This window comes from Lepidochelys kempii, chromosome 2 (genome assembly GCF_965140285.1).
Source record: "Lepidochelys kempii isolate rLepKem1 chromosome 2, rLepKem1.hap1, whole genome shotgun sequence".
NCBI classification, from domain to species: Eukaryota; Metazoa; Chordata; order Testudines; family Cheloniidae; genus Lepidochelys; species Lepidochelys kempii.
The window spans coordinates 5095885-5107095 of record NC_136381.1 but is presented as its reverse complement, the minus strand read 5'-3'; the positions used below and the strand labels follow the sequence as shown (position 1 = coordinate 5107095).

Below are 11211 nucleotides of genomic sequence, written 5' to 3'. Positions count from 1 at the left end.
CCTCCTTGAGTGGCGGTAGCTAGGTTGAGGGAGGAATTCTTCCATCAACCTAGCTACGTCCAGCCGGTGAGCGGGGCGGGCGGCGTAGGAGGGCACATCAGCTTAACTACAGCATTTAGAAGGGAGAATTTTGTTCCCACCCATGTGTGATATAGCTAGGTCCATTTAACTTTTAAGTATAGACCAGTGCTCAAACTGTATACATTAGGATATAGATGGGGAAGTAATTAGTGTGGTGCATGCAGCCTTAAGTATGGCATTTCCAGACTCTTGAGTGCTTTTCTACACAATTTCTATTCTCTCCACTGTTAAAGGAAAAGGAGGACTTGTGGCACTTAGAGACTCACCAATTTATTTGAGCATAGGCACGCACCTGATGAAGTGAGCTGTAGCTCACGAAATCTTATGCTCAAATAAATTGGTGAGTCTCTAAGGTGCCGCAAGTCCTCCTTTTCTTTTTGCAGATACAGACTAACACGGCTGCTACTCTGAAATCTCTCTACTGTAGTTTTTGATAGAGTTGCCTAGCACTTGCTTGTTTCAAAGAGAATATGCTCTTAAAAAGCCAGGGACTTCATGACTTTTTCACTAGGAGGGTGGTGAAACACTGGAATGCGTTACCTTGGGAGGTGGTGGAATCTCCTTCCTCAGATATTTTTAAGGTCAGGCTTGACAAAGCTCTGGCTGGGATGATTTAGTTGGGGATTGGTCCTGCTCTGAGCAGGGGGTTGGACTAGATGACCCCCTGAGGTCTCTTCCAACCCTGATATTCTATGATTCCATGACATAAGAGGCCAACAGAGGAGCAGCACAAGAGGAACAGGTTTTGCTCCTACCTCAGTCCAAGGTGAACTGGATTTCCTGGCTGAGAGCAGGTCTACACTTAAAATGGCACATGGCACTGCTGCACCACTGTAGCGCTTTAAGGAAGATGCTCTAAATCAACAGGCGAGAGCTCTCTCATTGGTGTAGTTAATGGGCCTTTGCAAGAAGCAGTAGTTGTGCTGGCAGGAGAAGCTCTCCTGCTGACCTAGCACGCTCTACACCCACACTTAGGTTGACATAACTACTTCGCTTAAGGGTGTGGATTCCCACCCCCGAGCAACATAGTTGTAGGGAAGTAATTCTGTCCTGCAGACCTGCCCTTAGACAAGTGCACCACAAACCGCAGTGACAGTGGGGTGGAGGTGGTGTAAATTCCCGCTGGGACAGGGCTGAGGTGAGGGTTCAGCTCAGATTGCTGCAGGGAAGGGGCAGCGCAGTGCCCCGGAGACAAGGGTTTTTCCTGCATTTTGCATTGCTTGTGCCTTCCCCCCAGACAGCCAGGGGGGCCAGATGTTGGAGGGGTGGGGAAAGAGAGGGGGTGCAGCGGCCCAGATGTGGAACGGGGTGGGAGGGGCTGCGGCAGGGGCGGGGGAAGAGCGGGTCCAAAGGGCCCAGATGTGAGGCCGGGCGAGAAGAGGGCGGGTGCAGAGACCGCGTGCAGGCCTCCCCGCGCGCGCCTCCAGGCAAGGCCGTGCCCAGGCGGCCCCGCCCCCCGTGACGTCCTCGGCGTTCTAATTCCCACCGTTGCCAGGGGCGACAGGGTCTCCTCCCCTCGGAGGCAGGGAGCGGAGCGGCGACGCCCCTGGCCCCACCCCTCGTCCTCGCTGCCATTGGACACGGGCGCTTTCACTCCAGGGCAACCCGCCCCTCGATTGGCCGGGGCGGCCGCAGTCTCCCGCCCCTCTCCGGGGCCGGCGGTGAGCGGCCGTTGGGGGGGGCCCGGGGCTGCCGGCCTGGCTGAGGGGAGCGCGGCCACCCCCCGCCACCATGGTGCCCGCGGAGGGCGGCCCAGGGGACGCGGCGGGAGACGGCGGCTTCCCCCTGCTGCGGCCCCCGGAGAGCGGCAGCGTCCGGAAGGTGAGAGCGGAGCGAGCGCCCCCCCCCCCGAGCCGGGCCCCCTGCCCCCCTTCTGCCCGACGCCCCCCCCCGAGCCGGGGCCCCGCTGCCCCCCTTCTGCCCGACGCCCCCCCCCGAGCCGGGCCCCGCTACCCCCCTTCTGCCCTACGCCCCCCCCCCGAGCCGGGCCCCCTGCCCCCCTTCTGCCCTACGCCCCCCCCCCGAGCCGGGCCCCGCTACCCCCCTTCTGCCCGACGCCCCCCCCCGAGCCGGGGCCCGCTACCCCCCTTCTGCCCTACGCCCCCCCCCCCGAGCCGGGGCCCCCTGCCCCCCTTCTGCCCTACGCCCCCCCCCGAGCCGGGCCCCGCTACCCCCCTTCTGCCCGACGCCCCCCCCCGAGCCGGGGCCCGCTACCCCCCTTCTGCCCTACGCCCCCCCCCCCGAGCCGGGGCCCCCTGCCCCCCTTCTGCCCTACGCCCCCCCCCGAGCCGGGCCCCGCTGCCCCCCTTCTGCCCGACGCCCCCCCCCGAGCCGGGCCCCGCTACCCCCCTTCTGCCCGACGCCCCCCCCCGAGCCGGGCCCCGCTACCCCCCTTCTGCCCTACGCCCCCCCCCCCCGAGCCGGGGCCCCGCTACCCCCCTTCTGCCCGACGCCCCCCCCCCGAGCCGGGCCCCGCTGCCCCCCTTCTGCCCGACGCCCCCCCCCCGAGCCGGGGCCCCCTGCCCCCCTTCTGCCCTACGCCCCCCCCCGAGCCGGGCCCCCTGCCCCCCTTCTGCCCGACGCCCCCTCAGAGCCGGGCCCCGCTACCCCCCTTCTGCCCTACGCCCCCCCCTGAGCCGGGCCCCGCTACCCCCCTTCTGCCCTACGGCCCCCCCCCGAGCCGGGGCCCCCTGCCCCCCTTCTGCCCTACGGCCCCCCCCCGAGCCGGGGCCCCGCTACCCCCCTTCTGCCCTACGGCCCCCCCCCGAGCCGGGCCCCGCTACCCCCCTTCTGCCCTACGCCCCCCCCCCGAGCCGGGCCCCGCTACCCCCCTTCTGCCCTACGCCCCCCCCCCGAGCCGGGCCCCGCTACCCCCCTTCTGCCCTACGCCCCCCCCCCGAGCCGGGGCCCCGCTGCCCCCCTTCTGCCCTACGCCCCCCCCCCGAGCCGGGGCCCCGCTGCCCCCCTTCTGCCCTACGCCCCCCCCCCGAGCCGGGGCCCCCGCTGCCCCCCTTCTGCCCTACGCCCCCCCCCCGAGCCGGGGCCCCGCTGCCCCCCTTCTGCCCTACGCCCCCCCCCCGAGCCGGGGCCCCGCTGCCCCCCTTCTGCCCTACGCCCCCCCCCCGAGCCGGGCCCCGCTACCCCCCTTCTGCCCTACGCCCCCCCCCCGAGCCGGGCCCCGCTACCCCCCTTCTGCCCTACGCCCCCCCCCCCCGAGCCGGGCCCCGCTACCCCCCTTCTGCCCTACGCCCCCCCCCCCCGAGCCGGGCCCCGCTACCCCCCTTCTGCCCTACGCCCCCCCCCCCCCGAGCCGGGCCCCGCTACCCCCCTTCTGCCCGACGCCCCCCCCCCCCGAGCCGGGGCCCGCTACCCCCCTTCTGCCCTACGCCCCCCCCCCCGAGCCGGGGCCCCCTGCCCCCCTTCTGCCCTACGCCCCCCCCCGAGCCGGGCCCCCTGCCCCCCTTCTGCCCTACGCCCCCCCCCGAGCCGGGCCCCGCTACCCCCCTTCTGCCCTACGCCCCCCCCCCGAGCCGGGGCCCCGCTACCCCCCTTCTGCCCTACGCCCCCCCCCCGAGCCGGGGCCCCGCTACCCCCCTTCTGCCCTACGCCCCCCCCCCGAGCCGGGGCCCCGCTACCCCCCTTCTGCCCTACGCCCCCCCCCCGAGCCGGGGCCCCGCTACCCCCCTTCTGCCCTACGCCCCCCCCCCGAGCCGGGGCCCCGCTACCCCCCTTCTGCCCTACGCCCCCCCCCCCGAGCCGGGGCCCCGCTACCCCCCTTCTGCCCTACGCCCCCCCCCCCGAGCCGGGGCCCCGCTACCCCCCTTCTGCCCTACGCCCCCCCCCCCGAGCCGGGGCCCCGCTACCCCCCTTCTGCCCTACGCCCCCCCCCCCGAGCCGGGGCCCCGCTACCCCCCTTCTGCCCTACGCCCCCCCCCCGAGCCGGGGCCCCGCTACCCCCCTTCTGCCCTACGCGCCCCCCCCCCGAGCCGGGCCCCGCTACCCCCCTTCTGCCCTACGCGCCCCCCCCCGAGCCGGGCCCCGCTACCCCCCTTCTGCCCTACGCGCCCCCCCCCGAGCCGGGCCCCGCTACCCCCCTTCTGCCCTACGCCCCCCCCCCGAGCCGGGCCCCGCTACCCCCCTTCTGCCCTACGCCCCCCCCGAGCCGGGGCCCCTGCCCCCCTTCTGCCCTACGCCCCCCCCCGAGCCGGGCCCCGCTACCCGCCTTCTGCCCGACGCCCCCCCCCGAGCCGGGCCCCCTGCCCCCCTTCTGCCCGACGCCCCCTCAGAGCCGGGCCCCCTGCCCCCCTTCTGCCCGACGCCCCCCCCCGAGCCGGGCCCCCTGCCCCCCTTCTGCCCGACGCCCCCTCAGAGCCGGGGCCCCCTCCCCCCTTCTGCCCTACGCCCCCCTCCCCGAGCCGGGGCCCCCTCCCCCCTTCTGCCCTACGCCCCCCTCCCCGAGCCGGGGCCCCTACCCCCCTTCTGCCCTACGCCCCCCCCCCGAGCCGGGGCCCCTACCCCCCTTCTGCCCTACGCCCCCCCCCCGAACCGGGGCCCCTACCCCCCTTCTGCCCTACGCCCCCTCAGAGCCGGGCCCCGCTACCCGCCTTCTGCCCGACGCCCCCCCCCCTCCCCGCGCCGGGCCCGGGCCCCCTACCCGCCTTCTGCCCGACGCCCCCCCCCTCCCCGAGCCGGGCCCCCTACCCCCCTTCTGCCCGACGCCCCCCCCTCCCCGAGCTGGGCCCCGCTACCCCCCTTCTGCCCGACGCCCCCCTCCCCGAGCCGGGGCCCCTACCCCCCTTCTGCCCGACGCCCCCCTCCCCGAGCCGGGGCCCCTACCCCCCTTCTGCCCTACGCCCCGCCCCCCCCCCGAGCCCGGGCCTCTACCCCCCTTCTGCCCGACGCCGCCCTCCCCCCTACCCCCCTTCTGCCCGACGCCGCCCCCCCCCCCGAGCCGGGGCCCCTACCCCCCTTCTGCCCGACGCCGCCCCCCCCCCCCCCGAGCCGGGGCCCCTACCCCCCTTCTGCCCGACGCCGCCCCCCCCCCGAGCCGGGGCCCCCTCCCCCCTTCTGCCCTACGCCCCCCCCCCCCGAGCCGGGCCCCGCTACCCGCCTTCTGCCCCTACCCCCCTTCTGCCCTACGCTCCCCGAGCCGGGGCCCCTACCCCCCTTCTGCCCTACGCCCCCCCCCCCGAACCGGGGCCCCTACCCCCCTTCTGCCCTACGCCCCCTCAGAGCCGGGCCCCGCTACCCGCCTTCTGCCCGACGCCCCCCCCCCTCCCCGCGCCGGGCCCGGGCCCCCTACCCGCCTTCTGCCCGACGCCCCCCCCTCCCCGAGCCGGGCCCCCTACCCCCCTTCTGCCCGACGCCCCCCCCTCCCCGAGCCGGGCCCCGCTACCCCCCTTCTGCCCGACGCCCCCCTCCCCGAGCCGGGGCCCCTACCCCCCTTCTGCCCTACGCCCCGCCCCCCCCCCGAGCCGGGGCCCCTACCCCCCTTCTGCCCTACGCCCCGCCCCCCCCCCGAGCCGGGGCCCCTACCCCCCTTCTGCCCTACGCCCCTCCCCCCCCCCGAGCCCGGGCCCCTACCCCCCTTCTGCCCGACGCCGCCCTCCCCCCTACCCCCCTTCTGCCCGACGCCGCCCCCCCCCCCCCGAGCCGGGGCCCCTACCCCCCTTCTGCCCTACGCCCCCTCAGAGCCGGGCCCCGCTACCCGCCTTCTGCCCGACGCCCCCCCCCCTCCCCGCGCCGGGCCCGGGCCCCCTACCCGCCTTCTGCCCGACGCCCCCCCCTCCCCGAGCCGGGCCCCCTACCCCCCTTCTGCCCGACGCCCCCCCCTCCCCGAGCCGGGCCCCGCTACCCCCCTTCTGCCCGACGCCCCCCTCCCCGAGCCGGGGCCCCTACCCCCCTTCTGCCCTACGCCCCGCCCCCCCCCCGAGCCGGGGCCCCTACCCCCCTTCTGCCCTACGCCCCTCCCCCCCCCCGAGCCCGGGCCCCTCCCCCCCTTCTGCCCGACGCCGCCCTCCCCCCTACCCCCCTTCTGCCCGACGCCGCCCCCCCCCCCCCCCGAGCCGGGGCCCCTACCCCCCTTCTGCCCGACGCCGCCCCCCCCCCCCCCCCCGAGCCGGGGCCCCTACCCCCCTTCTGCCCGACGCCGCCCCCCCCCCCCCCGAGCCGGGGCGCCCTTCCCTCCCTTCTTCCCCCTCCCCCCTCCATGCCAGGGCACCCTACCCCTCCTCCCCTCCCTCCCCCCTCCATGCCAGGGCGCCCTACCCCCCTTCTCCCCCCCCCGTCCCCCTACGCCCCCCCTCCGTGCCAGGGCGCCCTTCCCTCCTCCTGTCCCCGAGCCAGGGCGCCCTACTCCCTTTCTCCCCCTGTCCGATGAAGTGAGCTGTAGCTCACGAAAGCTCATGCTCTAATAAATGGGTTAGTCTCTAAGGTGCCACAAGTACTCCTTTTCTTTTTTGAATACAGACTAACACGGCTGCTACTCTGAAACCTGTCATTCAAAGTATTTTACAAACACTAGTTGTAAAACCACCATACGGTGGGTAAATAATGGCTTTCGAAACTGTGTGAAGTGTGCCAATTTCTGTGTCCTGAAAGTTTGTTTGCTAATTTGGTGTAAATTGTCATTGTAATCTGATGTGTATCAACAGCTCTTCCTCAGACAAATCTCCCATTTAGTTCAGTCGATGTTTTTCCTCAGTAAGGGCTGTAGGTTTGAATCCACAGCCTCTTCTAGGTAAAGATCAATAAAGAACCTTCAGTTAAGTATTAATTTTTAACCTTTCTGATTTAATTTAAAGGGACACAGTCAATTTAAGTCACATTTGTCTCAGAATTTTCCTGCAGTATTTATAACTGCAGGTGCTACCTATAACAAAAGATTAGTAAAGTGTGTGTATTTTGTTGTAGCTGACTTTTATAGTTTGTTTCACTGTTTCTCTTCTGCAAGGGAGTCCATTTACTGTGTGCATGGGGTCCTCTGACAGCAACAGGCAGGAGACAAATATCTGAAGTAAGAAAACATGGTTGTAAAACCACAAAAACTGAGCTGAGAACTCAGGAACAACTGGAGCACCTCTAATGACTTGACACTTTTTAAAAAAAAAAACAAAAAACAAACAAAGAAAAGCTACCCCTACAAGTTGATGGTGTCTCTTGAAAGAAGAATCAGTAACTGTAATGCACTCATTTCTCAGGAAGAGAACTGAGTAGGTGTGGTTGCTATAGTTTTACTGTTTTGTGGAGAATCACAGAAACTAGGAATGCATCCGATGAAGTGAGCTGTAGCTCACGAAAGCTTATGCTCAAGTAAATTGGTTAGTCTCTAAGGTGCCACAAGTCCTCCTGTTCTTTTTACAGATACTAGAGTAACAGTTATCTTCTTTACATGCTAACGTTCTGTCACTGAGGCTCTGATACATCTGTTCCCTACTTGTGCACAGAAATGGTCGTCTGCCCTCGCTTTTGTGACATGCAGACTGCTCTCTGCTTGCACCACCATGTCTCATTTTAGTGATTTCACTCCCCCTCCTCACACTCTTTCTCCCCCCTCCCCCTATATCCCCAACGATCAGAGTAACTTTACAGGTTGGAGCATTTGGACTTGATTTTTTTTATTTATCCTTTCTTTTGTTCAGTGCATAAGTCAACGTTGAGAATCTTTTTAGAGAGTTTTAATAATGAGTTTATTTGTTAAAAGATTGTGTGATACAGCTATTATCAATAGACTTTTTTTCATGGTGTATTGTTGTAAAGCATACCTTGTAACGCAGCCTCCTTCAGAAAAATGGCACTTGCTTATAATGTGGTGCTGTCTGAGTCTGAGTCCCTCTTGCTATATTAAGCACCTAATGGAGCTTGCTGCAGGTCAGTAGCTTTTCCTATGTAAAAGGACAAAATATCGATCTGTATGATCTGCCTGTTAGCTCTGCTGTGCTACCGCAACATGCATTGCTTCTCAAATGTTGGTAGTTCCTTAAGAGGATTTTCTTGGGCTAAAAATATTAGAGATTTTTAAAATCTATTCTTGTGCTTCAGGCTCTTACAGTTTGTTCTTCATTCAACTGATGGCACAAAGTAGGATAATCAGTTTCACGTCTCTGGTCAGCTTCACTTTCCCATTACTGAAGTAATGCTTATTCCAGTGAGTAGTCCCATTGACTTCAGTTGAATTTCTTACCATAGGCCCTAATTCAAAAGCACCCCTGTCCAGAACAGTATTTTAAGCAGTACTGGAATGCCATCCTGCCCAGATGCTATGGTGATAGGCTCTTATACTGTGCTCATGTACAGTAATGCATGTATCTGTTCTGTATATGTTTTTATACTGTGTTCATCACCATGTGTGTGTTTGCATTATAAGAACCTAAACCAGGCCTTGGACTATGTCCTGAACTGTACGTAGGGTCCACATGAATGGATGAAAAGTTAGGATGAATGGATCAGAGGCAGGATTGGGGTCCTAGACTTAAAATGTTTCATTTAATTATAGCAATGTCTTTTGTGCTGCAGTAGGTAGCTGAGCTAGCATTTCTAGTTATAACCTTCTGTAGGACTATAGAAAATTGACTTTTTTTCTAAAAAAAAGCCCCCACTATACTGAAATTCGTCCCATAGAGTTATAACATATGACTAATGTAGATATTTGCATTTTTTTTAAATAAATGTCTCAAACCTGTCATAAACTGGAGAAGTAAATATGAAACAGTGAGACTGCCAAATTCACCCCTGGCAAAAATAGGCACAACCGCAGTGGCCCTTATCTTTAGCTATTGTACCTCCAAATGGATTTATAGAGAGAGTCTGAAGTACTGTAACTTATCAGTGATGGACTCTAATTGCTTTTGGTGTATTGGGAGTGAAATAAAACTCAGGTGGATAAAAACCTAATACAGCTTTAGCTTTTTAGAGTATGTACTTAGCGTTGTCTCTGTCGTTGTTATTCATGGGCAGAATTTGTTTTAGCTTGTACTATCTCTAATTTATCATATAGTGGCTAAATCCTGCCATCTTAATTCACCAGTACTCTCTCATCAGAATCACTGATGAGAGAGTAAAAAACTAGAGCAAAAACTAGAGAATTTGGTTTTCAGAATGTTTGTTCAGCATTTCAAAGTCTCCATACCCTTTTTCTCCTGTACAAAATGTGCATTGTTGCCCTATTGTAGCAAACTTGCAGATTTAAGTGCACAATATTTGTAAGTTCAATTACTGTGTGGTGGTAACTCACTGTTTGTAAGGTGCTAAATTGGCAATCTTGCAGTTTCAAGTCTTTGTGGTTAGCATAAAACAAGACCCGCAGTAGTATAAATTGCCCACGTGCTGCGTCACAAGGTTCCTCAACCTTACCTGGAGGTATGGCCTCTGAGGGTAGGATAATTCAGACTCCATGGAAAATTCAGTCTTTTACCTCTGCTGAGGCTGCTGGTAAGGTTTTTTGGGTGAGTGAGAGATGTGAACACCAGGAAATGAGCTAGTTAGTACAAGTTCTCCTCAGTTCATACATTGTAAGGCACCAAACAATCATCAGTCACAATTGCCCCAGGCTGCATTCAAACCTAAACTTAGGAGTGAAATACTTAATAGTCCCTGAAAAAAGAAAAGGAGTACTTGTGGCACCTTAGAGGCTAACACATTTATTTGAGCATAAGCTTTTGTGAGCTACAGCTCATGTCATCAGATAAAGTGAGCTGTAGCTCACGAAAGCTTATGCTCAAATAAATGTCAGGTTTCAGAGTAACAGCCGTGTTAGTCTGTATTCGCAAAAAGAAAAGGAGTACTTGTGGCACCTTAGAGACTAACCAATTTATTTGAGCATGAGCTTTCGTGAGCTACAGCTCACTTCATCGGATGCATACCGTGGAAACTGCAGCAGACTTTATATACACACAGATAATATGAAACAATATTCAGGGGACACCATCACAGGGCCTAATAACATCAGCCACACTATCGGAGGCTCATTCACCTGCACATCAACCAATGTGATATGTGCCAGCAATGCCCCTCTGCCATGTACATTGGCCAAACTGGACAGTCTCTACGTAAAAGAATAAATGGACACAAATCAGATGTCAAGAATTATAACATTCATAAACCACTCGGAGAACACTTCAATCTCTCTGGTCACACGATTACAGACATGAAAGTTGCGATATTACAAGGAAAAAAAACTTCAAAACCAGACTCCAGCGAGAGACTGTTGAATTGGAATTCATTTGCAAATTGGATACGATTAACTTAGGCTTGAATAGAGACTGGGAATGGCTAAGTCATTATGCAAGGTAACCTATTTCCCCTTGTTTTTTCCTACCCCCACCCCTCCCCAGATGTTCTTGTTAAACCCTGGATTTGTGCTGGAAATGGCCCAACTTGGATTATCATACACATTGTAAGGGGAGTGATCACTTTAGATAAGCTATTACCAGCAGGAGAGTGTGGTGTGGGGAGAGAAAACCTTTTGTAGTGGTAAACACCCATTTTTTCATGCTTTGTGTGTATAAAAAGATCTTCTATACTTTCCACAGTATGCATCCGGTGAAGTGAGCTGTAGCTCACGAAAGCTTATGCTCAAATAAATTGGTTAGTCTCTAAGGTGCCACAAGTACTCCTTTTCTTTTTGCGAATACAGACTAACACGGCTGTTACTCTGAAACCTACAAAAGTATAATTATGCTTGTAAATGTCCCCGTGTAGACAAATCTTAAGTCAGCAGCAATTACCAGTTGACATGTAAGGGGCCTTGTCTATCTTTTGTCCCCTTCACTTTGCATGAGACCAGCCTCTCACTCTTTCACAACACTGAAACATAGCTCTAGCACATTTCTGCAGCACACTTTGTTTTCCTTTTGTGTTGGACACTGAATGTAATGTTTGGCAGGCTTTTGGGGCCTAGAACGGACTTGCTAGAATAATACTGGCTCTAATCCTGGTTTGTCAGAGGCAATAAACTTCAGTGCTGGACACAACTCGTGTAACTTAATGACCCATATCTTATTCATTCCCATAGCTTTCTTAACATGCTGTATTCTAAGTACATACAATCTGTTCTGCGTTCTGACCTATGCATGCAACAAAGATTATGGACACCTGTTGACAGAGGAGATGCTGTATGTTTACTTACCTGGT

At 59.9% G+C, this 11211-nt stretch overlaps 1 protein-coding gene across 5 annotated transcripts in view; it reads left to right on the top strand.

The window, feature by feature from the left end:
• Window positions 1-1704: 1704 nt before the first annotated feature.
• RHPN1 (rhophilin Rho GTPase binding protein 1) overlaps window positions 1705-11211 on the top strand; it is a 60542-nt gene continuing 51035 nt past the window's right edge. For 2 of the 5 annotated variants that reach the window (XM_078851412.1, XM_078851408.1), the window contains exons 1-2: window positions 1705-1902; window positions 7034-7096. In XM_078851412.1, coding sequence (XP_078707538.1) covers window positions 1813-1902; window positions 7034-7096 — 153 coding nt within the window. In that variant the 5' untranslated portion in view covers window positions 1705-1812. The remainder of the gene's footprint in view (window positions 1903-7033; window positions 7097-11211) is intronic. The other 3 variants (XM_078851407.1, XM_078851409.1, XM_078851410.1) reach the window with 3 other exon arrangements.